The sequence below is a fragment of the Sciurus vulgaris genome (assembly GCF_902686455.1).
Source record: "Sciurus vulgaris genome assembly, chromosome: 18".
In the NCBI taxonomy this organism is placed as follows: domain Eukaryota; kingdom Metazoa; phylum Chordata; class Mammalia; order Rodentia; family Sciuridae; genus Sciurus; species Sciurus vulgaris.
Genome location: NC_136479.1, coordinates 14,286,508 through 14,312,082, shown reverse-complemented (window position 1 = coordinate 14,312,082; position 25,575 = coordinate 14,286,508). Strand labels below are relative to the sequence as shown.

The 25,575-nt window shown below is 56.1% G+C and overlaps 3 protein-coding genes across 9 annotated transcripts in view; 1 reads left to right on the top strand and 2 right to left on the bottom strand.

Annotated features, from left to right (window-relative positions):
- The window catches only part of IQCK (IQ motif containing K), a gene marked incomplete at its 5' end in the record, with an annotated part of 116,602 nt that extends 116,174 nt beyond the window's left edge, over positions 1-428 (bottom strand). For both annotated transcript variants that reach the window (XM_079120905.1, XM_079120906.1), the window contains one exon: positions 239-428. In XM_079120905.1, the coding sequence (XP_078977031.1) occupies positions 239-428 (190 nt within the window). The remainder of the gene's footprint in view (positions 1-238) is intronic.
- Positions 427-11,848, top strand: KNOP1 (lysine rich nucleolar protein 1; the record flags this gene model as incomplete). Of its 4 annotated transcripts, none has more annotated exons than XM_079120898.1 (5): positions 427-577; positions 3,069-3,991; positions 6,020-6,094; positions 8,029-8,106; positions 10,094-11,848. In XM_079120898.1, the coding sequence occupies 5 exons, from the start codon at positions 427-429 to the stop codon at positions 10,403-10,405; spliced, it is 1,539 nt and encodes a 512-aa protein (XP_078977024.1). In that variant the 3' UTR covers positions 10,406-11,848. The 4 variants fall into 4 exon arrangements, with proteins under 4 accessions (XP_078977024.1, XP_078977023.1, XP_078977021.1 ...); XM_079120897.1 differs by lacking the exon at positions 427-577 and adding an exon at positions 592-846; XM_079120895.1 differs by lacking the exon at positions 427-577 and adding an exon at positions 863-1,064.
- Positions 11,849-11,899: 51 nt separating this feature from the next.
- The window catches only part of VPS35L (VPS35 endosomal protein sorting factor like), a 98,551-nt gene continuing 84,875 nt past the window's right edge, over positions 11,900-25,575 (bottom strand). For 2 of the 3 annotated variants that reach the window (XM_079120848.1, XM_079120846.1), the window contains exons 28-31: positions 21,389-21,554; positions 16,324-16,442; positions 12,532-12,678; positions 11,900-12,102 (exon numbers count right to left, since the gene is read on the bottom strand). In XM_079120848.1, coding sequence (XP_078976974.1) covers positions 12,004-12,102; positions 12,532-12,678; positions 16,324-16,442; positions 21,389-21,554 — 531 coding nt within the window. In that variant the 3' untranslated portion in view covers positions 11,900-12,003. The remainder of the gene's footprint in view (positions 12,103-12,531; positions 12,679-16,323; positions 16,443-21,388; positions 21,555-25,575) is intronic. The other variant, XM_079120847.1, reaches the window with a different exon arrangement.

Sequence of the window (25,575 nt, the reverse complement as noted above, 5' to 3'; positions counted from 1 at the left end):
TCTGCGCCGCCTTCCCCACAGGGTCCCGCGTCGGCCCGGCGGCTCTCCTCGTGCTCGCAGCGGGCTTCGGGCGCCTGGCCCGCTCTCCTCCGCCTCCCCTCGTCTTCGCTCCGGGCGGGCCCGCGCCGCGGCGACCCCGAGGCGGGCACGTCAGCCGCCTGGCGCACAGTGGGCGCCCAGCACGGCGGCCCCTCCCGGCGCCCGCTCCCGCCCGCCGCGGCCAGTCCCGGCTGCCTACCCTCGCAGATCTGCTCCCACAGGGTTTTGCTCGATAGCTCGGCCACCTGCCCCGGCGAGACTGACAGCTCGGGGGACGGGGACGACAAGGTGGGCACTGGTGTCCGGGTGGTGACCGACGACTCGGCCGAGCCGCTTGGCTCCACGCGCTGGACACTGCGGCTCGAAGCCTGTCGCGGCGCCGACGCCATGGCCGCGGTTTCCACGGCAACCGCGATCGCCGCGCGGCCGCGAACCGGAAGGAGCCGGAACTCGCGAGGACGGACCGGCGACTCGAAGTTGACTTCCGGGTCACGGCGGAGCGGGCCCTCACGTGGAGGCGGGGAGACTTGGCCTGCAGGTGGGTGCGGAGGGTGCGAGCAGGCGGGCGGCGCGGGGTCTGCGGTCGGGGCCCGAGGATTCGCGCGACCGGGAAGAGGCGGGGGGCAGGCGTCCTGCACCCGAGCCCGCCCGCAGCTGCCGTGCGCGCCGCCGCGGCCAGGAAGCGCTCGCGCCTGGAGCCGAGTCGGGACCCGGCGGGGGCCGTCGCTGCGTGCTCCTGCAGAAGCTTCGACTTCGCGGAGCTCCGGGGCGAGCGCTCGCAGCCGCGGGCCCCCTGGCGTCCCGCTAGTGAGTTCACGGTGGGAGTGGGGCGTTGGTGCCCGGGCTCTGAGGTCCTGCGGTCCGGGTTCGAATCCCTGTTTTGCCACTTGCTGATCTTAAGACAAGCGAACTAAGTCGCCCAAGCCTGTGAGGTGGGAGAGAGACACCAGTCCTGGCGAGACTCCCGCGGAAGCTTAAGATAAAAGCGCTTTTGGAGAAAGCGTTTGCAGAAGATGCACCATGAGGTTTCTTTCTTCTTCCTGATTGTAAGAGTGGATACATTTGGGGTCGTAAGGCCGAAGAGGAGGATCCTGCCGGGCTCTGGATGGCAGAGCGAGGAAGAGAAGCGGATCCGGCTGATCTAACCCTGGTGGCTTCTTTATTCTTACCAGCCCTCTTGACCACTCCGCCTTCTGGGGCCATTCTGGGCTTCCTTGGCTCCACCCACTTCAGGTTTGCCCCTCCTCCACCCACCTGTTTAAATGTTGGTTTGTCTTCAGCTCCTGTCTCAGGCTCATTATGTTCCAGGCTTAATTACCACCCAGATGGTCCTGTTTGTGTCACCCGTGTCCAATGCAGTCACATTGAGCCTCAGACCCTAATTTCCATGTGTCGGGCCAACATCTCCCCTTGGATATCTCAAGGCGTCTGTCCAAGTCAGCCAGTTTTCCAGTGCCAACCATCCTGCCACACTTCCTTTGTTTCAGAGATCCACAGCACTTCCTTAAGTTGCCAGGTTGGAAACCACTGTTCTTCAGAATCTGTCCTGGCAACTTGGTAGGACATTCATCCTGCTGTCCTTACCGCTGCCCCTGCTCTTATGTATTATTGTTGTTATGCCTCTTCCAAATCCACCTGTTTGATGGCTGACGTTTTGTCTTTAATCTGTATTTCTAGCATTCATTTGTTGAGTATTTATTGAGCACCCGCTGTGTGCCAGGCACTGAGGTAGGCTCTGGGAATACACCAGGAAATGGGCTCAACAAAAATGAATGAGCGCCTGATTCTCCAGGTGCTCCTGGAGAATATAATGAATGTACCTGAGTTGTCGCTCAGGCCCTGTCTGGCTCTCTCAGGCTGCTAAGTGTGGGTTGAATCCAGTTCCAACCCTCTAACGCTGAATCCAAGAACTGCTGCAGGTTGGAGAAGCTCCTGGTTTTTCCCTTAATGCCATCCAAACCTACAAGGAGATATTTTGTTTCTTGACTCTGAATGTCTCCTTGTCACCCAGCCCTGGTGCAGGAACAGCAGGACCTAGGCTGGTGCCTGGAGCCAGAGAAGTAGCCCAGGTGGGAGTTGAAGTGTTTTAAAACCTCAGCCCCTTCTCACAGGGACTTGCCTTGTCTAAGAAAAGTGAGGCATTCTAGGCTGTGGTGTGTCATTGCCAGTCATGAAATATTGGCAATCAATTTGAAATTAAAAACCAGTGAAACAGGCTTGAAGGCTGGATGTGGCCCCAACCTGAACAGCTCTCTATGCATGGGGAAACTGATGCCCAGAGAAGCCAGGGGTCTATGGCAAGCATGTCAAGCCACCCTTTGGCCCAGGTCTTTTTGAGTTCCAACTGGGGCTCCTCCTCTCACTGTGCCACGTGAATGGCAATTAGGAGGGTCCAAGTTACCGAGGGTGGAGGGGGGAATGTTCATTTCTAAGTTCGGAAATGAATTTGGGCTGTTTAGATGACCCAGAGAAGGGGCTGTGTTTTTTGCCTCTGGTGGGAATCAGCAGAACTTCTTAGGCTTTCTGTCTCCATCCAGCAAAAGGTATGTCCCTGCGGGCGGCTTTCTGGCTTGATAGCAGTTGTACCTTCCATGGCTGACCCAGGATAGGTTCTCATAAGTATCTGTTGAACGAGTGACTAGGTTTAAAAGTTTAAGGAAGCGAGTTAGAAAAAGGGATCAACAATGTTCCCAGCACTTTGCACAGATAATCTGATTTATTTTCTCTAATATCCATTTGATGAAGGAGAATCTGTGCCCCCTCCCATTTTTCCAGATGAGAAAACAGGCTCAGAGAGGTTAGGAGATTGATTCAAAGTTGACAGCAATTTAGATTTGAACCTAGGTCTGTCTAAATTAAAAACTTACGCTACTTCTAGCAGATTTTTCTTTGCTCCCAATGAATCCTGGCCATTTCCTTGTTTGCTGACATTTCCGAACACCATTCAGAGACACGTGGCTCTGTGAGGAACCTGGTATTGAACCCCAGCGGCTGGATGTGGTGATGTAACTTGTACTTTTTTTTTTAAGGAATGATCACCAAGACCCATAAAATTGACCTGGGTCTTGGGCTCCCAGAGAAGAAGAAGAAGAAGAAGAAGAAGAAGAAGGTGGTCAAAGAGCCAGAGACTCAGTACTCGGTTTTAAACTATGACGATCATCTTGTCGGTGATGCTTCTGTTAGGGCTACATCCCCCGCCAAGAATGTGGGCCGAGCACAGGCACACGAGGTGCCTCTGGTGAAGACAAAAAAGAAAAGGAAGGGCCATGGCGTCCTTCTCGAGGAGAACCTGGATCCTGAGCCCACGTTGTGTGCCAGACGGACAGAGAAGTCACCCAGCCCCAGGAAGCAGGCCCTTGGCCACTCAGAGTCCTTCAGCAAGGAGAAGAAAAAGAAGAGGAAGTCCTTATCTCTCATTACATCCCATGGCTTGGTGGCAAAGACCTCTCCAGACACCAGAAATGGTGAGGAGGTAACCAGAGTTGGGAAGAAGCTCAAAAAACACAAGAAGGACAGAAAGTGCCAGGACACTGCAGCCCTCTCCAGCCAGGACCCGTGGCTCTATGAGGCTGGGGATGCTCCGTTCTCATGCTCCCTGGGGAAGGACAGCGAGGAGCAGGCCGCTTTGGGGCAGAAACGGAAGCAGGGGAGCCCCAGAGAACACGGCGTGAAGATGAAGAAGAAAAAGAAAATCCATCAGGAAGGAGACACCCTCCTAGGCCACTGCAAGCTCCCCAGGTCCAGAGAGAACAGCCCTAAGAAAGGAAGTAAGAAGCCAGTCGCGGTTGACGTTCCAGAATACATTCCAATAGGAGATGGCCCTAAGTCCCCAGGGAAGAAGAAGGCAAAGTCCAAGAAGAAGACTGAGCAGCCAGTGGTTGGGGAGCTAACTCTGAAAAGGAAAAAGAAGAGGAGGAAAGAGAGTGGGAGAGCAGAAGACCCTTGGGAGGAGGTAGGTTCTTCCTCAGAAAAGGCTGCTGCATTGGGAGAGTAAGCATGCGGGTTGGGAGTGTGCGTATGTGTGTGTACCTGTGTGCACTTTTGCACATGTATGGGCACTTATGCTTTTAGCTGCCAGAACCCTGGAAGGAAGCGGGTATTTATTGACACATAAAGTTTGAATGGGTATGAATTATTCAGCTTCAGGTATGGCTGCATCCAGGGGCTCAGGCATTGTCACCAGTTATGTATGTGTCTCCTGCTAACAAAACAACCCAAGTTCTTATTGTCTGCAGATTTTGAATCAGTTGGGATCAGTTTTTCACAGAAATTTCTTGCTTCCTGAACTCTTGCCACTTGCCATCCCAAACTTGGGAACCCGGTGGTTTGAGATCATATGTCGTCTACAGTTATCTGAGCTCACTGCCTGAGCTGAGTGTATGCCATGTAGGGACCAAATGCATTTGGGCAGCAGGAGGCTGGATATCTTTCGCAGTTCTGCGCTGTGTAGCTTTTCTTGGTTTTAGTCTTTTGGTACCAGTGTTCTCTCCATTTCCTCCTCCCCAACCCCCACCTCCTGCAAGATGATCCCATTTACTCCAGACTTTCACCCTAGTAGTTCAGCCACCTCCAAAGGAAGAAGGGTGCCCCTCTAAAGCAACTACAGGAACTGTCCTAGTGTCCCCGTGTGTTAACCCTTTCATCTTCCCATGTCTGGTGGGTTAGCTGCGCTCATCATCCCCATTTAATAAACAAGGAAACCGAGGCCCATGGGAGTTAAAGACCTTGTCTAAGTGGAGCTGGGATTCAGGCAGACGGGCTGACTTCTGATGTGGGTCTCTTCCCAGAAGCTGCCAGGGTATCATGCTCTGGAAGCCATTGTCTTTGGACCCCAAGAAATGCCTGTCTTCCATGAGGACAAGCTCTGGCTGTTCCCCTGTGGCCCTCAAGCAGTAACGAGGAGCATTACCTGCGGTGGCCTGGCCTGGGGCGGGGGCCTGCTGGAGCCGGGCCCACAGTGGCTCGCACCTGTGACCCTCACTCGGTTTCCCCAGGCAGGGTGGGAGGCAGGGCTGGCCTGCACAGGGCCTGCAGAAGGGAGTTATGGGGCTGCATTTCTCCCGCTCTGCCCTTGTCCATTACTGTCATCTTTCTGTATCCAGAAACTTGGGGTGAGGAGGAACCCTACAGGCCTGGAGCCAGCCCCTGTCAGAGCCTAGAACCCCTCTCCCCAGGAGCCCAGTGAAAGGCGTCCCCTCTGCTTGGCGTCTCCCACCGAGGGAGGCTGCCTCCCGGGCGCGTCGGGGCGATGTGGGTGGAGTCAGCCTTGGGTCCGCACACGCGCACTGGGCGCCAGGCAAGCTTGCAGTCGAGGCTGAAGGATGGGGCGCTGCGCCAGCCCCAGGTCGCCTGCTGGGAATGCAGCAGAGGCCAGGGCCGGGTCCCTGCAGGCCTTAGGGGTCCAGACTGGTGTGAGCCAGACGGAGCCACTGGGATTGGGGAAGGACTTTCCCCCACTGAGATAGAAAAGCGCACCCAGTTGCAGTGGACCTGGGGTGGGGTGGGGAGCAGGTAGGAGGGAGGGCGGGCGGCCCCAGGGCGCAGGTGGCACGCAGAGGAGAGAACTGGGTAACTACAGCAGCCAGTTTGCTGGCATGCCCAGTTCCTGCGGTCCTGCTGTCAGCTGGGTCCGCGCCTCCTCTCGCTGATTTGGTGTTGCTGAGGGAGGGCAGGTGACATGTAGCAGGGAAGGTTACACACGCAGCCAGCATCGGGTGGAGTCAGTCTGTCCCTGGGCCTTGGGTGACTTGGTGGCGTCACTTCACCTTTTGGAGCCTTGGTTTCGTCCGTCAGAGAGCTTAATGCCCACCATTTGGGGGAGAATTTTGGCTGAGAGGAGGGACAGGGCTGTTGGCTTGAGGTGCTGTCGGGTAGCAGGGGCTGGGGTGGCGCCATGGCCTGGGATCTCTGTGGCCTCACCCGGCTGGCTGCTGGGCAGACCGTTCACCATGCGCTGACCTGCGCACCTCTGCTCTCGCAGGAGGCGGACGCCGACACAGACCTGGAGGTGGTGCTGGAGAAGAAGGGCAACATGGACGAGGCGCACATAGACCAGGTACCTTCTGCCACCCGCCAGCACACGAGCCACAGCACCCTCTTCTCAGGCACCAGGGTCTCCAAAGGCCACTTGGCCAGCCTCTGGCATGCCGCTCCCCGCCTCATGCCAGAGGGTCCCTAAGCTGTGGAGGCTGAGAGGCTGGCCTGGTCCTCCCTGCAGCTGGGGCGGGGCAGTGAGCTCAGCCAGGCCCTTGGGTTGCCACCTCCTGGCTGGTTCAGCGGAGGAGTCTCATTGGGGTCCCCTGCGGGTGTGTCCTGTGGCCTAGACGGGGTGGAATTGGAGTGTTTCGTGATCCTGGACCCCAAAGCCTGGCAGGCAGGGGGTGACTGCAGAGGCCTGGCCTTGGACATGCCTCACCAGGGGACCTGGGAAGTCACCAGCTCCCTGATCCTCACTTCCCCCTTTCCGTGTGGGGATCACGACAGCACAGGCTTCATGGGTGGCTGCGGAGACTGTGTGTGTGGTGTTGGGAAGGCCACTGCAGGGTCCCGTCCCTGCTTCCTGCGCTGCCTCTGTGTCTGAGGGGTGGGTTGAGCTGCCCTGTCCCGTGGCCTTCAACCCAGGAAGAAGTCGAGGGAGCATTTAAAAGGGAGTCCCAGAGGTGTGAGAATCAGAGCTGGCCTGGGTGTCGGGCTCCCCCGGAGCCGTGGCCTAGTGAGGCGGAGAGGAGAGTGGGTGGCTCCAGCCCCTGCGGGCCCAAGGCCAGCACCAGCGCCACTGGAGCCACCCAAACGGGCTGGGCGCCGTGCAGAGGGCAGCCGCTGTGGCAGATCACGGACCTCAGCAGTGACAGTCGCTTCGTGCGCTGGCCTTCTGTTCTGTGTTCATCGCGCCTGCCGAAGGCCACTGCTAAGGAAGTTCCTAGCCATTTGGCACGCCCGGGTGTGCCTGAACCTTCCCTCTAGTGCATTACGTTTAGACCTGGGAAGAGAACAGGTTTAGGGGAATGACCTGACATCTTCCCTCCTGCTGACAACTTTTCTTGTACCCTTCCAGGTTTTCCCCTCATAACTAGACATGCAATTTTAAAAAATAGGGACTCGTGCCCCGTACACGTGCTGTTCCTTTAATTTTCCGCCTAGCTGGAACGGTTTTCTGGTTTGGTGAAGGCATGTCCGTGACCATCGTTCCACGTCTGCAAGCAGGCGTTCTTGGGCAGGACCCACCTCCATTTCCTCTCATCCCTACAGCTGGCAGTGTGCCTCTTGTTTTAAATGACAGAAAGTCACTTTATTTCACAGCCTTCGGTAGTTCAGAAGGGAGGAGGGGCCACAAATTGGGGGACCGAATATTAAACCTGAACCTTTAAAGGAAGAACGAGGCCCTGGAAGCTTCTATACTCAACAGCAGGTCCTTGGTGCTCCAGGGGAGGCCCTGAGCCATTCTACCACACGTGTGTAAGATGCACCTACTGTGTGTCCAGGGCTCTGCCACCCAGGTGCTTCTCCCGTTTACCCTCTAAGGTAGCTGGGATTTCCGTCTGTTGTAAATTGACCAGTGTTCAGAGGTAGGCGACTTACCCGAGGTCACGGCTGGCTGGTGCAGTGCAGGGATTCAAGCTGCCCCTGCTGCATCCATGCACAGCCTGGCTGTCGAGCAATGGTGCCTCACCATGGAAGCCACCGCTGTTGTCTTCTGCACAGGACGACAGGGCCTTGGCATTGCATTAGGAAAGTTCCCACCCAGAGTGGCTGTTATAAACTAAATGGTGAAGGTGGGTGAGCATCTGTCTGTAGGGAAATCCATTCTCAGGAAACCTTCCAGGAGGGTAGGTGAGCTGTGCATCACGGGCCTGGGGCTGCAGAACCTTCCCACGGTCTTGAGTGAAGCTTACTGCCTTCTGCACCCCCCACTGCCCCGGACTCGTCTGTCCTGCGTTTTAAGGTAAAAAAAAAAAAAAAAAAAGTCTTATTTCCCTCCTCCTTGCTCAGGTGAGGCGAAAGGCCTTGCAAGAAGAGATCGACCGTGAGTCGGGCAAGACGGAAGCTTCTGAAGCCAGGAAGTGGACGGTAAGTCTGATGCCAGCGTCTGAGTGCTTGGTGTCTGGACTCCAGCCCTTGCTCCTCAGCCTGGGGCGTGGAGTGGGAGACCGCACGTCCAGGCCGTCCCCAAGCTCCCTCCAGAGCCGTCCTGAGCCACTTTCCTTCCTTCCGAAAGGGCACTTGCCTCCCCCTGGGGGCTGGCCCTGTGAAATCTGTGTCCTGCTCTGGGCGAGCGGGTGACCTGGATTGCGGAGAGCTGTATAAGCTGTAGCGGTGGGTTGTGCCCCGGGAGGGCTGCTAGCAGCTGGGCAGGAGGCAGAGAGGAGAGTGGGGCTGCCATTGAGATCCAGGTTGGATGGGAAGTTTCCAGAGCTGGCCTGAGAAGCCAGGACAGACAGAAGGACACTGCAGGCTGCTGAGGCTGGCGGGTCCCTCCTCACTACCCTTGTCACTCAGCTGAATCATTTCATCCCATTACCAAGCCCTTCTGAAGTCCACCTGTGCCAGGTGTTGGCAGAGGCAGCCAGGGCGCACGTGACCCTTCATCGTGCTCACGGGCTGGTGAGGATGAGGTGTGGCAGGGAACAGGAAGAAGGGTCGTGCTAGATAGCAGTGCTAGGGAGCCAACAAAGGTGAGCAAGCCGTTGGGGCTGGCCCTGCACTAGAGGGGGCAAGCGTGGGGAGGTGGCTTGGGGAGGTGACACTTGGCTGGAGACCCTAGCAAGCAGCCCCGAGAAGACAATGGTGAGGCAGAACACAGGGCGAGTTTGCCCCTGACTGAACTGGGGGGGGGGGGGGGACAAGAAACAGGCCTCATCCTGGGGCTGGGTTCTGCTGGCTGTGGGCCGCAGGGCAGGCCAGGCCAGGAGCCCCGGCCATCAGTCTCCTAGCTGAGCTCTCAGACCCCGATAGGAGCCGCCACGCGGCCCACTCTAGAAATTGTAGGCAAGGGGGGCAGCACTCCTGCCTACACCTGGGCCACCACGTAGCCGGGAGAACCACTCACTCAGGGCAGCTGTAAAGGCAGCTGGTTCTGATTGTTCTCCCAGAGCTGACCTGGAAGTGGAAAGTTCCAGGGTAGCGGAGGTTGGCGTTCAGACAGGGTGAGGACAGTGTGCCAAGAATCATGTGCTGCACTCGTGTCAGCTGACGGGTTTCACTGAAGCCCTGAAGGAGGGTAGAGTAGACATCCTGTCGATAAGGACACTGAGGCCGAGTAGGGGGACTGGACCAGGAGGCTTTAGCCCCGGGCCACCTGGTTTCAAAGCGATAGTGTTCTTGAGGAGCTGGGTTCCGTTTCTCCCGAGAAGTTCTTGAGGGGGCGCTTGCGTTTTTGTGCACACGGGATTTGTGCATGGGTGGTAGATGGCGTGGGGACCCCTGGTGCTGGGCTGGCTCAGCCTCCGACTGGCCGGTGACTCTCCACCTCCTGGGCCCTGCTCCTCGCTGCTGTGAAGTGCAGTGCGCAAGAAGAAAAGTGCCTCAGTTCCCAGCTGCCCGCCGCCTCCCCGAGCGGTCGGCTGGTGGAGAGCTGCCCAGGCGCCCCGTGCAGTGGCAAGGCGGAGGCGCTGCCACGGTGCACGCTCTAATCCCAGCGGCTCGGGATGCAGAGGCAGAGTGGTGGGTTTGAGGCCAGCCTGGATGACTTAAGTGACACCCTGTCTCCAAATAAAAATGTGGCAAAAGGCTGGGGGTGCAGCTCGGTGACCACGCAGCCCGGGCTCACTCCCTAGTGCCCCAAGCCGCCACCAGAAAACCCCCGTGAAACGAGTGGAGTCCTGAAGGGAGGGGAGCCACGCCGGGCCATGCCCATGCCGGAAGCAGCAGAGCCGGGTGCAGGGTCTGCTGCCAGACTCCATCCCAGTTAGCACAGGTGACCACAGATTCCCACGCGTCCCCGTTGGGGTTGGTCACAGCAGCCTGCCGACGGGCGCTCTGCCTGGCACCTTGACCAGCTGAGTCGCCCTGGTGGGTGGGGTGCGGGAGAGTGACGGCCTTTCTCCTCCTCACGCAGGGAACCCGGTTTGGCCAGTGGGACACTGCTGGTTTTGAAAACGAGCAACAGAAACTGAAATTCCTCAAACTTATGGGTGGCTTTAAGAACCTCTCCCCTTCGTTCAGCCGCCCCCCCAGCATGATTGGAAGGCCCAACATGGCCTTGAGCAAGAAGGCCGCGGACGCCTTGCAGCAGAACCTGCAGCAGGACTACGACAGGGCCATGAGCTGGAAGTACAGCCGGGGGGCCGGCCTCGGCTTCGCCCCCACCCCAAACAAAGTCTTCTACATCGACAGGAACGCTTCCAAGTCTGTCAGGTTGGAAGATTAAACTCTGGTGTCCTGTCCCCAAACAGCCCAGTTGCTTTTCTTATTTACTGTTGCAGATGCAAGCCACCTGACAGTTGTCTTGAATCTCACGCCTGTGAAGACGAGGACAGTTCTTGCAATGGGCTTGGACAGACGGGTGGGACAGCGCGTGTGTTGGCAGCCAAGAGAACACCTGTCCGTCAAAGCTTCTGTCCTTGTTGGGCAACTGGTTGCATTAGTGATAGTGGCTCACAGTTGAGGGTTTGGCATGTGCCGGCACATACTGTCCCCACACTGGTATAATCATGACCATGAAGTGGGTGCTATCATCCCTCCTATAGGTTAGGCAACTGAGGTTCAGGGATCAGGTAATAAAACTGTCTGGGGTCACCAACCAGTAGGTGCCACCTATACTTAATATACCCCAAGCCCTAAGTCACTACTTGTTACTCTGAATGTCCCATCCAGGAACTTTTAACCCAGAATACTGAGAATCAAAGAAACTCGTTCTGCGACATTAAATCTCACACAGGAAGTGGAATTCATGATGAACCACAGCAAGCTTATCTCCTTTCCTGTCAGAATAGCTACAAGCCAAGAGGCCTCTGAGGTGCCTCCAGGCAGATGTGGCTGTGCTGTTGGGAATCACCTCTGACCCAGCGGCTGTCCTCTTAGCTAAGTGCTGAGTGTGGAGTCCCTGTTCTGTGCATCCACTGGGCACCTGAGAGCACGTTAGTCGTGCGAGGCAGCCGATGGCACATTCCCAGGGATGTCTCACGACTCCCTTGGTCACAAGGAGAGATCCCAGGTGCCTTCTGTGGAGGCCACCTAAGGCCACGGAAGTGGCATCAGCTGTGGCATGGCTTCCAGTTTGGACTCTAAAAGGAGCCCCCGGTACCAGGACCTGTGTGACACATTCCAGTCACAGCAAATCTCAAATCTGACCTTTCTTTCTCCTTTATCTCAACAGTCGAGCTGTTTTGTCTGGAAGGAGTTAAGTGGGTGATGCCTGCCTTTCCTGAGTCTTCCAAGGTGTTTCAGGCAGCACTGGATTCTAGACTGTAGTGCTGTCTAGCTTGTGGGTGCAGGTGTGGGCAGCGCAGTCACTGGGCGCTGGGGCACACTGTCACCTCAACAGCTGAGGCGGCCGAGGCCCTAAGCAGTGCAGCCAGACTGAAAGTGGAGAGGGCTGGGAGTGTGGCTCGGTGGTCCAGTGCGCCTGAGCGCCATTCTCAGGTTCCCCGCGTCCCCCACAGGAGGACTGCTTTTCCCAAACACAAAAAGCACATTCCAGAAAAGAAAGTTCCTCGCATCCCTTTGTCACTCCCTACAAGCCTGCCTGGGCCTGCCTGGGGCTCACCATGAAGCCGAAAAGCCACTTCACTGTGCAAGGAAACATTGAGGCGCTGCTTGCTGCCCGGAGGACAAGATCTGATTTTAATGCTCTGAGGTTCCTCCTCTTCACCGCCAGAATAAGCTGGGCGAGGCCAAAGCGTAAGCCAGCCCATGTGTAAATGAAGAGAGTAAAAAAAGCCTCAATTCCAGGAGGGTTCCAGGCAGCAAAGATGCTCTTTCGGAGTTGGTGTGGCCCGGGCAGGAGACCAGCCCTGGAGAGCAGGGTCAGGTCCTTGTCTGCAGGGGGAGCCTCAGGGCCAGCTCAGCCAGATGGGTCATGTCGGGTCGTTTGCTTCGCTGCTTGATGTATTCTAGAGTTTTCACCTAAGAAGAAAAAGATCCGCCTCATTTTCGGTTCATGACTTACCTGGCAGCCCAGTTCGCCACCACGTCTGTCTGTGAGCTTACGCTTCTTAGCAGAGAACAAGGAGACAAGGTGACGAGGGGGGAATTGGAGTCTTTAAAGCAAAACTTCTTCACTGTAACTTGCCCTTAAAATAAGTTTTGTGTGAGACCAGGAATGAATGAAGTTTTAAATATGTGTGGTTTTTATACAGAGGACAAAAACCACCCATATTAAAATAACTTGTTTTTAATTTAAAGTCGGCACACCTGCAGGTCATGCTTTTTAGCCCTCGGACGTGACCCAGCAGGAGTCTCGGGCCTGGTGCCTTTTTAACTTTTTTTTTTGGTGCTGAAACCTGGGGTCACAGTGCCTTTCTGAAAGGGGAGACGGGGGCCTCCAGTGCTCACCATGGTCCTGGTGTCTGCGCAGCCGTGCCTCTGTGCCAGGTGCCACAGGTTGACGGACAGCTGGTTGAGCTTGTTGTTGCGCAGGTCCCCGTGGGCTACGATGCTGTTGAAGAAAGACAGGCCCAACACGCTCTGGCGCTTCAGGGCCTGGAAAACAGGGAGGGGGTTATGGGCTGGGCAAGGGCTCGGGACGGGCCCAGCAGAGACCCTGTTCTGGCACCGACTCTGCCCCCGCACCAGCCCACCCTTGCCAGAGACTGCAGTGGGCATCATGGCCAGCAGCTGAGCCAACCTGAAGGGTCTCATGGAGCCTGGGTCATGCCCGAGTACCCCAGCCCATACAGGAGAGGCGGCAACACCTTGGCAAGGAGAAGCCACCTGTGTGGGTCCTGCCCCAAGAGGACCAAGCTGCACAGACTGTCACATCAGCTGAGGGACTCTCCAAGACCCTTCGAGCGACATTTTAGTAATGTGAGAGGAGCTTAAGAAACAAAAGCAGACGCGGTGTCTCTCTGGCCATCTGTTAGGACTTCTTAATCAGCATTTTACCCAAAGCTCAATTCTCAAGGCTGTACCAGCCTGTGGAAGGAGGGATCACTGGAGACGGGGAGAGCGGGCCTCTGATGCCCAAACAGGCGTGTCACAGGACCACTAGGCCAGGGCCTTGTCCCCTCCACTCTCCACAGAGGCTGTAAATAGAAAAGAGCTGCTTTTCCTTCTTTTCCTGTGAGAATTGTCACTTCCAGGAAGTGGTGAGGGCCTGGCATCCTTCCCAGCTCTGCCACACCCAAATGCAACTTAAGGCTCCTGATAAGAACGGGCCGGCTCCTTCGTGTGTCCACGGGACAGTTCCAGAAGCAGGGTTTCTAGCAGTGCCAGCAACAGCGTCAGCCCTGGGGCTTCCAACAGTGGAGCCCCCCTGCTGCCCTGGGGTTGTCACCGGAGGGTTCCAGTAGTTGTCCCTACTGAACTTCACGTGGCAGTGATTAAAGTGCACATATAGACATTCTCCATGTCTTGATTTTTTTTGCCAGATGAGATGTTCTGCAGGAACATTCCAGTTTTGCTGTTCTTTCAGAATTGTTTGTGAGTCCTTGTCATCAGCTCCCTCCCCCTCCCTCAAAAAAGACAAATGTTAAATAAAAATAGTTCCAAATATATGGTTTGGGGCCTTATTTTTTCTGAGCTGGGGGCGGGTTTCGGGGCCACAGTTGTTTCTCCTGATTAAACCCAGCCCACTTCCTGACTGTGAAGAAATGATATTTTCAAACTACATGGCAGAATTTTTCATGGGTGGACCTCATTGAAACACATGTCGCTGCCCTCAGAGGTCCTTGGACTAAAATAGGTTTTAAGAAATCAGAAAGAGGAGCTAAGCATTTCATGGTGCTGGGGAGGAGGGACCTAAGTTCGGCATAAGCGTGAGTAAAGGCCTTCCCTTTCTCCTGTAGGGCTCAGGGCACCCTCCCAAGCGCCACCTGCAGAGAGGAGCATAGGTGTCCCAGTCGCCTCTTCTGTTTTCCGGGTGGGGCGCCAACACTGGTCCTGCGTAGACAGCCGGGACCCCCCTGGCGTGAACTTGCCTGGAGTTCTGGGCTCTGCAGCCCAGAACCCTTGGGGTCAGCAGGGGACCCTTCTGCCTCCCTCCCTCCCTCCCTGGAGATGGTACTCAAGGTGCCCTGAGGCACTTAGAGCCCCCAGGGAATTTTTCTGAGTTTTTCCGTTCCCTTTGGACTGCTAACAAGCTGGCCCCTTGGGCCATGCCCCTGAACTTGGCAGGGCAGGTGGGGAATAAAGCACAGAAAAAAATACCCCCTTCTCTCCAGCACTTGCTCGAATGCTCTGGAGAGAATGGAAACCCAAGATGTCTTGCCAGGTCCACAGGCCATGCACCGGCCCCAGATGGAGAAGAGGAAGGAAGAAACTGCCTCTGCCCTGAACAGGCTTCCCTGTCATCGTCCCCATCAGCAGAACAGGCATTCACAGCATCTATGTGCTGACGTGCATCACACGTGGTCTAGAGGGACATAAAGTACACAGGAGGATGCACAGGTCATTTGCAAACGCTGTGCCTCTCACACAAGGGACAGGAGCTGAAGACTGGCTATCTTCATGGGGTCCTGGAACCAGGCAGCGCGATAACGCCTGCACTTAGGGGTGTGGCTACAGCTGTGTATTTTGGTGGTTTGGGAACGGACATGACAGGAGCTCACTGCATTCAGTTTGGACGTAAGGATTAAAACCCAGTTTGAGTTATTTCTTCAAACTTTGGACAACTTCAGAAGGGTTTAGGGTAGGGCTGGGGTTGTGGCTCAGTGGTAGAGCGCTTGCCTGGCATGTGTGAGGCCCTGGCTTCGATCCTCAGCACTGTAAGTAAGCAAATAAATAAAAATAACAGTCCATTGACAACTAGGAAAAACAATTTACAAAAAAGGGGGTGTAGGTGGCGGGGTGTAGGAGCAAAACCTGGGGAAGGGAATCCAGGAAGACACGGGGTGGGACAGCAGGGGGAGGGAAGCCACTGGGAACGGAGGAGCCAAATCATCTTGGTCCTGGGGCGGGGGGTGCGTGCTGTGAGGGAAAGTGGGCCCTTCCTGCAGGATGAGGTCAGGAGTGGGCTATCAGGTGACATGCTAGGTGGGAATAAAAACAGCTCAGAGCAGGTGACGAGCAAGACATGAGATCACAGGGAGGCAGAAGGCCAGGGTCAGACAGCAGGTCGGCTTCCTGTGGTGCTGCCAACCCTGGGGCCTCCACCTTGACCACAATGACAGACAAGTCGGCACCCGACCAAGGGTCATGGCCAGGCAGACAGGGTTTGTGGGGTCCACCTGTCATGCACTTGGGCCAACGGTGCCAAAGCAGAAGCCGCGGTGGGTATAACTCATGAAGGGGGCCGAGCAGTCATGAGGTCGTACTGCATGGAAACGGAACTCGGTCATCTGCTATGTGGAGGGCCGTCCGCTCGCTCTGGAGGTGGCCACAGCATCTGGTAACAACCCCTTCTGTGGGTAAGAGCACGGCTTCTGGAAAACCGCCTTGAGGAATCCCACAGCTACCGCGTAGGGTTCAGTTTTCTCCTCTAAGGGACTGTCGTGAGGAAAGACGCCACTCATGCAAAGCACTTGACGTCACACTGCACAGGTGACACGGGCTGGAAACGGCCTCCTGTTGGCATGAGATGCACACACACCACTCCTTGAAGGCAGGTGGCCAGGCCTCAGCTGGGCAGGGCAGCGAGTACTAACAAGGACGGCCTTGGGACCCGGGTCAGAATCTGCTGTGCTATCAGAACCACAGGGACTCAGGATCAACCTCTCTGTGCCTCAGTTTTCTTTTTGGTTCATGAGAACACACGCCTGTCAGGGCATCGTGCACCGGAAGAGCTCAGGAGCGGGAAGCGTGAATTACTCCTTCACCTCATCCTGCTGGACGGTAAGGCGAGTGACGGGTGGACCCAGGGGCCAGGCCTGAGACTGGTCATCCGGGCACAGGCAGGTCCCTGCTCCCACGGGGCCTCCCAAGTGGCGGAAGCAGGCGTGAGGAAGCAGAGGGTGATCCACAGAGATGGGCAGGTGGGCGATGGCTACCTGGGATGGGGGCTGGGGAAGGTGTCCGAGGATGTGCTTCTGCACTGAGAGCTGGGTGATGAGGGGCAGGCCCTGGGGAGGTGCGGTCCAGGCAGAGGGGACAGGCGTGCAGCTCTCAAGTGCTAGGAGACTGTGTGAACAGGACTCGGGCGACATGCTTTCCCTTCCATCATTAAACTTCCTGGGAAACTCGGGCACCTACCTCGTCCTTGGCCAGGGTTTTCAGGTGCTCCAGGATCTGGGCCATCACCGTCTCGCACAGCTTGTTGTTCTCCGCCAGGAACTTGGAGTCTCCCCCATAGAGGCTGTCGTTGGAGTCCACTGGTCCAACACAACAGAGAGAGAGGATGGACTCAGGGCAGAGGGCCACCTGGCCAGCCTGAGGCCTGGCCTGGATCCCCAGCATAGTGGCAAAAGGAAAATTTTAAAAAGGCAGGCAGGCAGACCCGGCAGGGAGGGACAGCACGTGTCACATGGTTTCAGCAGATGGCAGGAAGTCATGGCAGGGCAAATGTGAATGGTCAAAGTTCCCCTCTGGCCTTGGGATCACAAGCAATTGGCCTTCAGGATAGTCTGTGCCACAGCCCAGGGGTGTGGAAGTCACCCCTGCTTGGTCCCTGGGAGAGGGCAGCCCTGTCCGTGTAATTGCACAGCCTCAAAATCAGCACCTTTTGAGGTGCTGCTTCGTCTCCCCTCACGTGAGGGCTCAGAGGCGGCGAAGGTCCTTAACCAGGAAGTGAGCAGGCAAGGGCGAGCCACAGGCCAGGCAGCGGCTCCAACCACTACGGCTCGCACACCGCCCCCGCCTGTCTCGGCGGCACCCCTGGAAGGCCTGGACCGCCATGCAGTTCTCCAGTTCAACTCCTCCCCTGGACAGTGTCTGGTGCCAGAAGTCCTCCACGCTATGCTTGTCACCTCCGGTGACAACCACTGCCTAAAGACCAGTGCAGCCAAGGACAGCCTGAGCGTGGGCTCCCATCTCCCTCCTCACCCGCCATCACACAAGGCCTGCTCTCCTCCGGGCGAGGGCAGAGGCACCGCGCAGGAGGCTGCTGTGCGCTCTCACTTAATGATAAACCACCGTGGCGCTACCTCCACGTCGGCACACACAGATCCGCTGCGCAGTAGTGGCCGAGCAGTGCTCCCCTGCGGGACAGACCGGAATGCATTTGGTTGGCCCCGATGACAAACGCTACATCTTTTGTGGGGCTGCAGATGGAACCCAGGGCCTTGGTCTTGCTATGCAAGCACTGCACCACAGAACTCTCCAGACCATCCCACGGCCAGCCCCGTTTCCTTTCCTCGTACCTGCCTAGCCCCAGCCTGCCACAGAGCCCGAGTCCACAAGGAAAGCATGGCCTCTGCCTTGCGGACGGAGTTCCTGCCTTCCCTCCACGTGGGTTTCTACTCCCCTTCTGTTACTAGACCCCAGTGTCCCAATGCCGACTTGAACGTGGTGCGAGCTGTCACTCCAAGCAGGCTGCGTGAGCGCTGCTCTCCTGACAGAGCCTGTTCCGCTCAGGAACCCAGTGGTTGTGCAGCCATGGCCCAGGCTCAGTGTCAGCAAGAAGCACGGAGGCAGCCCTTGCTGCTGCCAGTCTGGCAGGAGCTGACAACTTGGGCCACTGTCCCAGAGGTGGGCCATCTGATAAACTGGGGGCCGCGCCTGTGCCTTGGGAGGGTGCACGTGCAGTTGTGTGGTTCAGGGACTGTCCCTAAACCCAGCTCAGGGCGGCTTGCGTGGCTGCCGCAAGCACTCACCTCATCTCGTTACTCTTAGGAAAGAGTGGGAAGGACTGTCTCACGAACAGCTCAAGAAACAACATTTCTTGTCCGCCAGCATCTGCACAGAAACGGTCACTGACTGCTGGCAACCGGCAACAGAAAGGGGTCACATCCAACAGGCCCTGCCAAAAGGGCCAAGGAAAGCCCAGTACCATGTTCAGGGATGGCCTCTGAGCCCTTAAGGTCACCCTAATAGGAAAATTGGCAAATACATCAACCGTCTGAATCAAAAATACATTTATGTGGCCTATAATTAAATGGAAAAAAGGGGCAACTTTAAAAACAGAAAAAATCCAAAAAAGGAAGAATGAGCCAAAAATTTCAAAAAGAAAAATCAGCTGGGTGGGTGGCGCACGCCTGTAATCCAAGGAGGCTGAGACGCTAAGCAACTCAGGGAGACCCCGTCTCTCCATAAAATACAAGATAGGGCTGGGGGGTGTGGATGTGACTCAGTGGTCCATGTCCAAGTTCAATTCCCAGTACCAGCCTCCCCCCGAAAAAAAACCCACTGTTTACGAATATGTAACCATGAATCCCACTATTATGCATGATTGTAATTCACCAATAAGAAAACAAAATTATCCTAAGAAAATAATCCAACAGATGTTCAAAGATGCATGTATATAATGCTCCTTACGCTGGTGTCTATCATGAGATGAGCAGCAACAAAAATATCCACCAATTCAAATGCCTTGTGGTACTGCTAAAGCACCATGGATACGGTAAAAGCACATCATCTATGCTATTGTAACAAATTTACTAAGAGTTATAATATACTAATTTTAAAAAATATTTTTAGATGTTGATAGACCTTTATTTTATTTGTTTATTTATATGCGGTGCTGAGAATCAAACCCAGTGCCTCACACATGCTAGGCAAGCGCTCTGCCACAGAGCCACAGCCCCAGCCCTACAATGTACTATTAAAGGAACAAAACAGCATGTGCAGTAGAGCCCCTATGTATAGCAAATAATCATATACACGTTTTTCCTGATTTATAATTTCCTAGGAACTAATTTTCATTTTGAAAATTGTATTTCATTATTTTGTGTATTTCCTGCAGGGTGCCTTGAATCTCAGGGGAATGGGCAGGAGCAAGTGCCCATCAATGAGCCAACTGGTGACAAACAGTTACAGGGCTGCTTTCTGTTCATTTCTAGTTGCATCTCAGGAGCAACACATCTTCAATCTTTTCCCCACCAGCTCTTTATTCTGAAAAATGTCAAGGCTATAGAGAAATGCTTTAAGAGCCTGGCAGGTGACGCGCAAGAGGGAAGGAAGGGGCTACACTGGCTGACAGAAGCACCTGGGTGCACTCTTCCAACAAAGACGACTCTGCAAACCGAATAAACACCCGTGTCCAGGAAGTCGTTTCATCTCCACGTCAAACACTCCTGCAAGCTGGCCCGAAGTGCTGGAGCTACTGCTCCAGGTAATGTCAGAATGCCCTTTTTGTTAATTTGCAAAGAAAGCGCCAAGTTACCCTTTGCTGATGCAAATGTGAGCTCTCCCTCAGAAGTTCTGAGTCAGTGTTGTATAAAGGGCTGCGAAGAAAGCAAGGAGAACAGAGCCCCGGAGCCGCAGGCCTCTCTTCTACTAAGACACTTGTCAGGTCACAACTGCAGCCAGAGTAAACACAGCTGGGCTGAGGAGGAGGGAAAGCAGAGCCACGCTTTGCATCTTTAGGCTGGAAAACAAGACTCCTGCCTGTCAGGGAGGCCTTGCTCCCTCTTCTCCTCTGGCCTGGTGGCCCTGTTCCCAGACAACCTGCTTGAGGAGGGACAGAAGAGGGCCGGGTGGAGCACGCTCCCCTGACAGGTTACAGGCCACATCCATGTCCCCACCTGGTCCTCAAAACTTCTTCTGTTGTTCAGAGTTCTCCAAGTATGTGGCAAAAGGGAAAAGAAAAAGGTAAACAAATCCAAGACAAGGTGCTCATCCTTATTCGCCATTAGAGAAATGCGAACTCCACTCATCATCATGGCTAAGCTGAAGAGGACCCTATCAACAGATCGAGGGAACCCTCCTCTACGCCACTGGAGATGTCAACTGGCAGAACCATTCTGGAAGCCCCTGGGCAGCTCTACCAAGGTCAGACACAAGCAAGTCCATGAGCCAGCAACCCCAATCCCAGGCGTGGACCTAAGAAAACGTCCTCCAAGAAGTATGCGCCAGGATGTCCACAGCAGCGCGACGCATGGCCCACACAAACCCAAAGGAGGCCACCGTGCGGGGCTGGTAAACTATGGAGCATCCCACAAAGAGGAGGAGCTGCCACCTCCCAGTAGACAAGCCCATCCAGCACACCAGACACCGAGGACCGCCTGCAACACAATGTCATTTACGAGTGACTCGAAAACCGGCTGGCCGTCAGAGGGGTGCCCACGTCCCTGGTGCTGACTGGAACGGGCCACGGGGTCTCTGATCTGGGAGAGGCTACCTGGAAGTTCACTTGCTGTAACTCCCTGAGCCTCGCCGTTCCTTGGAGGTCACACGTCACGTTAGAGCCCTTCTGTGCACTTGAGGGAGCAGGGTAACGCACCCCCAGGTGGCTGCGGACTCACTTCCACCGCCGCCTAGCAAATCACATGGTCCCTCTGAGCTCCCTTGTCCGTGTGGAAAGACGGACGAGGACGTCTGGGGCAGCGCCATGACGTCTGAGGAGAGCCGTGGCTCCGGCGCAGGCCCGGCGGCCATCATCAAGAAGTGAACTGGCCTCAGTTACGGCCACATCGTCAGCCCCGAGGCCTGGCTAGACGCCTCTGAGGTCAGAGAGAGGCCAGCCCTCAGCACCGTGGATCTGCTCACTCAGCTCCCAAGCGTGGTGACACTTTGCAAACCTTAGCATGCACGAGTAGAGGCCAAAGCACTTTTAACAATCAGACTATTTTCTGGAAACCAAAATTTGGAACTGAGGGTCTGACAAGCGGAGGCTACGGAGCCCTGGCATCGGGACTGTCCCATTAGGTCCTGGACATAAACAGGCTGTTCCCAAACCTGTACCAGCCAGTTCAAAAGGGCCAGGAGCAGGTGGGGAACAAGGAGTCTCCTTGCACAGCGCCTGGACTAAGGTCTCATAGGGCCTCCGCATCACCTGAAGTGAAGGTTACAAACACACCAACGAGGGTGCTGCCAGAGACGGGGGGCAAAAGGCTGGGGTGAAGCTCATCCACGGGTGCCTTTCGCCGCCATCCCAGGTTATCACATAGCACACTGATCCAAAGCTTGTCTGATGCGCAAATGATAGCGGGTGTTGTTAAGCAGACAGGCCTCTCTTGGGGATGCTATTTAGAAGGGACAGGAGGCGGCTCAGGAATCTGGACTCCTGAGTTGACCCGGGCAAGTCCCAGCAAGGGTAAATTTAGTGATGCCCTGCACAAGGTCAAGGCAGGTGAGACACCAGGGGAAGGAAGACCAGAGGAAGACGGGCGACTCCTTCCCCGGGCTTCAAGCAGCGTGTGGTTGGGAGGGGACCTGCTACCTTTGTCTATGTGGTACAGGTAGGTCTCCTGGCTCATGGCGGACAGCAGATGCAGGACACAAGTGTAGATGCGGATTCTGTCATCGCTGCCGTCCTCCCAGGTATAGTCCTGGATCACGTTGAGAAGTTCTCGAACAAGAAACAGGACCCCATGTTCAGGATGATCCTGATGGAGAAGCCAAACAGGACAAATGATCCTAGGTACAAAGTGTGAGGAGGAAAGAAAAAACCCCAAACTGGTCCAAATCAAAGCCCCCCAGACACCCAAAGCCCCTCCCCCAGCAGCTGTGGAGGGATTAAAGTGCCAGTAGGGTCACGTGGACGAGGCCACCCAGGAGCCCAGTGAGCGACAGGGTGTCACTCGCCCCTCTGATCAGCACACTGCTGCCTGGGCACCAGCTGGGAGCCTCCCCTTCAGGCCCAAGGAATGATGGGAAAGCACCTCCTGTCAGCTTAATGGCCTGTTTCCAGAAACACTGTTCTTCTGTGTGTAGCGGTTAAAAAAAGTAAGTCCCAATTACAAGCAAGAGTGTGGGTCTTGTAGCAGATGGGAGAGCTGTAGCCACCCCCGGGTAAGCCCCAAATAATCACTGTCCCCACTGGATGCACTGACTTTAAACAGCCCTGTTCATCAGGACACACACAGCAAGGGGCAAGCAGAGGCCACTTCTTGAGAAGCAAAGCCCAGGAGACTAGCACAAATTTAGAACAAACCATGTTTCTCAACGCTAAACCATCTAAAAAAAGGGACTTGACCCAAGAGGGAACAAGTTCAATTTAGTTCTGAAAAGGTGTGTGGTCATGTGAGGCTCCTCCCCACCACTGCCAGAGCTGCTTCAGCCCACGGGAAATGAAGCCTGGCGACAGGCCCACGGCCCAGACCCCTTGGCCCAACCCACCCCCTCAGTCCAGCCACACCTCCCCCCAGGCCAGCAGCATCACTCGGGGCTGAGCAGGACACAGGGGACGTTCAACAGGTTACATGAGGAAGGCTGAATGAAGAAGTGCCTGGAGGGCCAGGCCCAGTGTGAAGGAGCTGGTGAGCACGTGCGGCGCCAGGGCCGGCAACAGGGTGCTGGTCCCACCCTCAGGGCCAAAGAACCCAGTGCGGTAGTGCTGGGACCTGCCAGGCCTCAGCTGGGGAGGTCATCTGGACAGAGGCGGCCTTTGGTGGAAGAACGAAGCCACTGCCAAGGAGCATGGCCTGGTGAGTGTTGGAGACCGCTGCCCTGTAGGGCCCGCAGTGGTGGCTGGCCTCGCCCTAAGATGGCGCCGAGAAGCCCAACTGCAAAGAAAAACAACTTTAAGGAAGTGCTTTCTATTGGCTGACTGATCTCCTCCACGTCCATGCTTAACTCGTGATCAGTACGTGTCCTCCCATTGCCCACCATTAAGTCTCCACGAGCCAAACGCCTGACCTGTTAAGGTGATTGGCTGTTACATCCCATAAAGCTGTGCACTTTGCGCAGCGGGAGAGAAAGGCAAAGAGGGCAGGCAGCAGCTGCGGGACGAGAGAAGAGGAGAGGCGGCCGCAGCGCGACGAGAGAGGAAGAAGAGAGAAGCGGCAGCTGCACGAGAGAAGAAGGAGAGAGAGAGCTGCGCGACAAGAGAAGAAGAAGACGACGGCGGCGGTGGAGGAGGAGGAAGAACCAGGCACTCGGCTCAGAAGTTCTCCCATAAAAATAAAGACCTTAAAACTTCATTTGAGAGCCGAGTCTTCATTGTACTCGCTGGACGAGACAGGTGAGCGAGGGGGTGGATACCCCAACCCGTCCTCTCCTGCCCCCGATCTGCAGCCGTGCCTCCTCCTGGCTGAACGGGGTGGAAGCGGGGAGGAAGGCTGGTGGGGACACAGTCCCCAGAGGCGAGTCTCCCCAGCACAGAGCAGGACAAAACGAGAACAGCAACTGCAGCTCTTCAAGATTAAGAACGCCCATTTCACAGACAGGAAGTGAGCCACAGAGGGCAAGTGGCCCAGGTCACCCTGAGGGATATGCAGAACCTGAGACTGGGGCCCTAGCAGTCTGGCTCTAGAGAAGACACTGCTGACCGTGGGTCCTGTGTTACACCGCCTCCCTTCAGAGGCACATCCCCTGTCCCCCACCCGGAAGCAAGTGTGGAGTGTGGGAAGTGCCAAGGCGGTGATGGATGTGTGCACAGGCAGCAGGACGCTTCCTGTGGGTGGGACTTCCTGCGGTCAACACCTGCAGAACCACCCTGCCTATTAGCAGGAGGGGACACGTGATGCTCCAGGTCTGACGCCGCAGCCGCATCCCCGCATCCCACTGCCCGGGCCATGGCTGCTCCGCTCCGGTCTCCACAGGTGACTCAGCGCCACCTGCCTCTGCTCAAGCTCCTCCTCACCAGGCTCTGCTCTGCCGTGAGGGTGTTCAGACGCATCTTGTCTACGGATCTGCCCTGCGGGTAGCAATCTGAGTATTCTAGTATTTTTTCTTTTTTGCGTTTTTTTAAGTTGTTGGTGGACCGATACCTTTATTTATTTTTATGTGGCACTGAGGATTGAGCCCAGTGCCTCATAGGCCAGGCAAGGGCCCCACCCTGAGCCACCCCCAGCCCCGTAGTGACACCTGCGAGAGGTGGAACGAGGGGCAACGTGGAACTGAAGGCTCGTAGGAGCCACTGCCACGCGCTTCTGCGGGAGACATCATTCCCACACGTGTGCCGGCGAGTTCTCCGTGTGACTCCCATGCCTCGGTGCTTCTGGTGTGTAAAAAAACAGCCACGTTGGTGGCTCAATGCCGACTGAAGCGAGGCTTTTTTTTTTTTTTAAAGAAGAAAGGTCCTGGATACAGATGGCACTATCAGGGGAAATGTTCCCCACTTCCCCGGCAAGGACACTTCCCAGGCGGCTCCCACGGGGCACCCAGCTGCTTCCAGCACCAGCAGGGTCCTCTGGGTCCCCAGTCCGTGGGAATCCCCCTGCTATGCCCCACTCCTCAGAAAAAGGAATACCCGAGAAGCAAGTGTCCAGCTCCAGGAAGCCCAGATGGGAGGCAGCAAAGATGGCGGCAGAGCAGGAGATCTGGCCGGCCACCTCCTGGCTGGCGGCCCTCTAACTGCCTCCGGCTCTGAAATAAGCATAACACACAGGCCTACCTGGCCGAATGTCCGCGGCTCCTGCTGATGGGGTCACTGTAAGAGGCACATACGATTAAGGACCCTAGAGCAAAGGAGCCAGATACAAACAGGCCCGGAGAAGAGCAGAAAAGGAAGGCAGGGGCCCTGTGGAGGGAGGACGGGGACAGCGAAGGGGAGACGGACTGCCAGCTGCTGGGGCCTGCCAGCTCCGGCCCCGCCCCTAGGGATCCGGCGCCTCCCCGTGGCTCTCCCCAGCCCCTCTGTGCATGGGGCTCTCCGCACCCCAGGCCTCCGACGCTGCGCCCTCTCCTCTTCCCCAGGCGCGCGTTAGCCTCGGGAGCCGCCTCCCTCAGACCTCAGCTCAAGTGGCACCTTCTCGGAACCTCTGCTGGGGCTCGAGGTCCCTGCAGCTCTTGACGGCACTCCCACGGACGGCGCTGAGTGGGCTTGGTACCGAGCCTCTTGAAGCGGGGTCCCTTTCCCTCGGGCACGATTCAGTTCCCAGATCAAAGACGTCCGTGGAACAGGCTGAACAAGTGCAGCTTAGCACCTGTACACCTCGCTGGGCATGTGGCTGGACCCTCTCACGAGGAAAAGAGACATCTCCCTGCTGCAGCATCCATATGACTGCCAGAGAACTAAGGAGGAGGATGTCCATTACCTACAAACTGAGGAGGAGGATGTCTCCATGACCGACAAACTGCTGCTGAATCCAAACCAGGCCTGAAATGGACGCCAAACTCCTGGGTCAATTCTACTTCATGTGACTAACCAAATGTTGCTCGATGAAATATGTCAGCTCAAGTACAGAGAGAAGACCGTTCTGCAACAGAGTGGTCACCAAGAGGCGGGCAATGACGGGCCCTAAGGCAGACTGCTTCAGAGTGCTCCGAAAGCTCGCCGAGCAGAGGAGGGGGCCAGGCTGGCAACGCCACCGTTCCATCAGAAATACGAACAAAGCAGGCCAGGAATTTCATCCGGTTGAAAACCACCTACATCTTTTCTAAGCAAATGAAACGAACCAAAGCTTTTCAAAGCATCCTTTTAAAAAGGCTGAACGCTATTGGTGGAAATGTGTATGCCCAAAA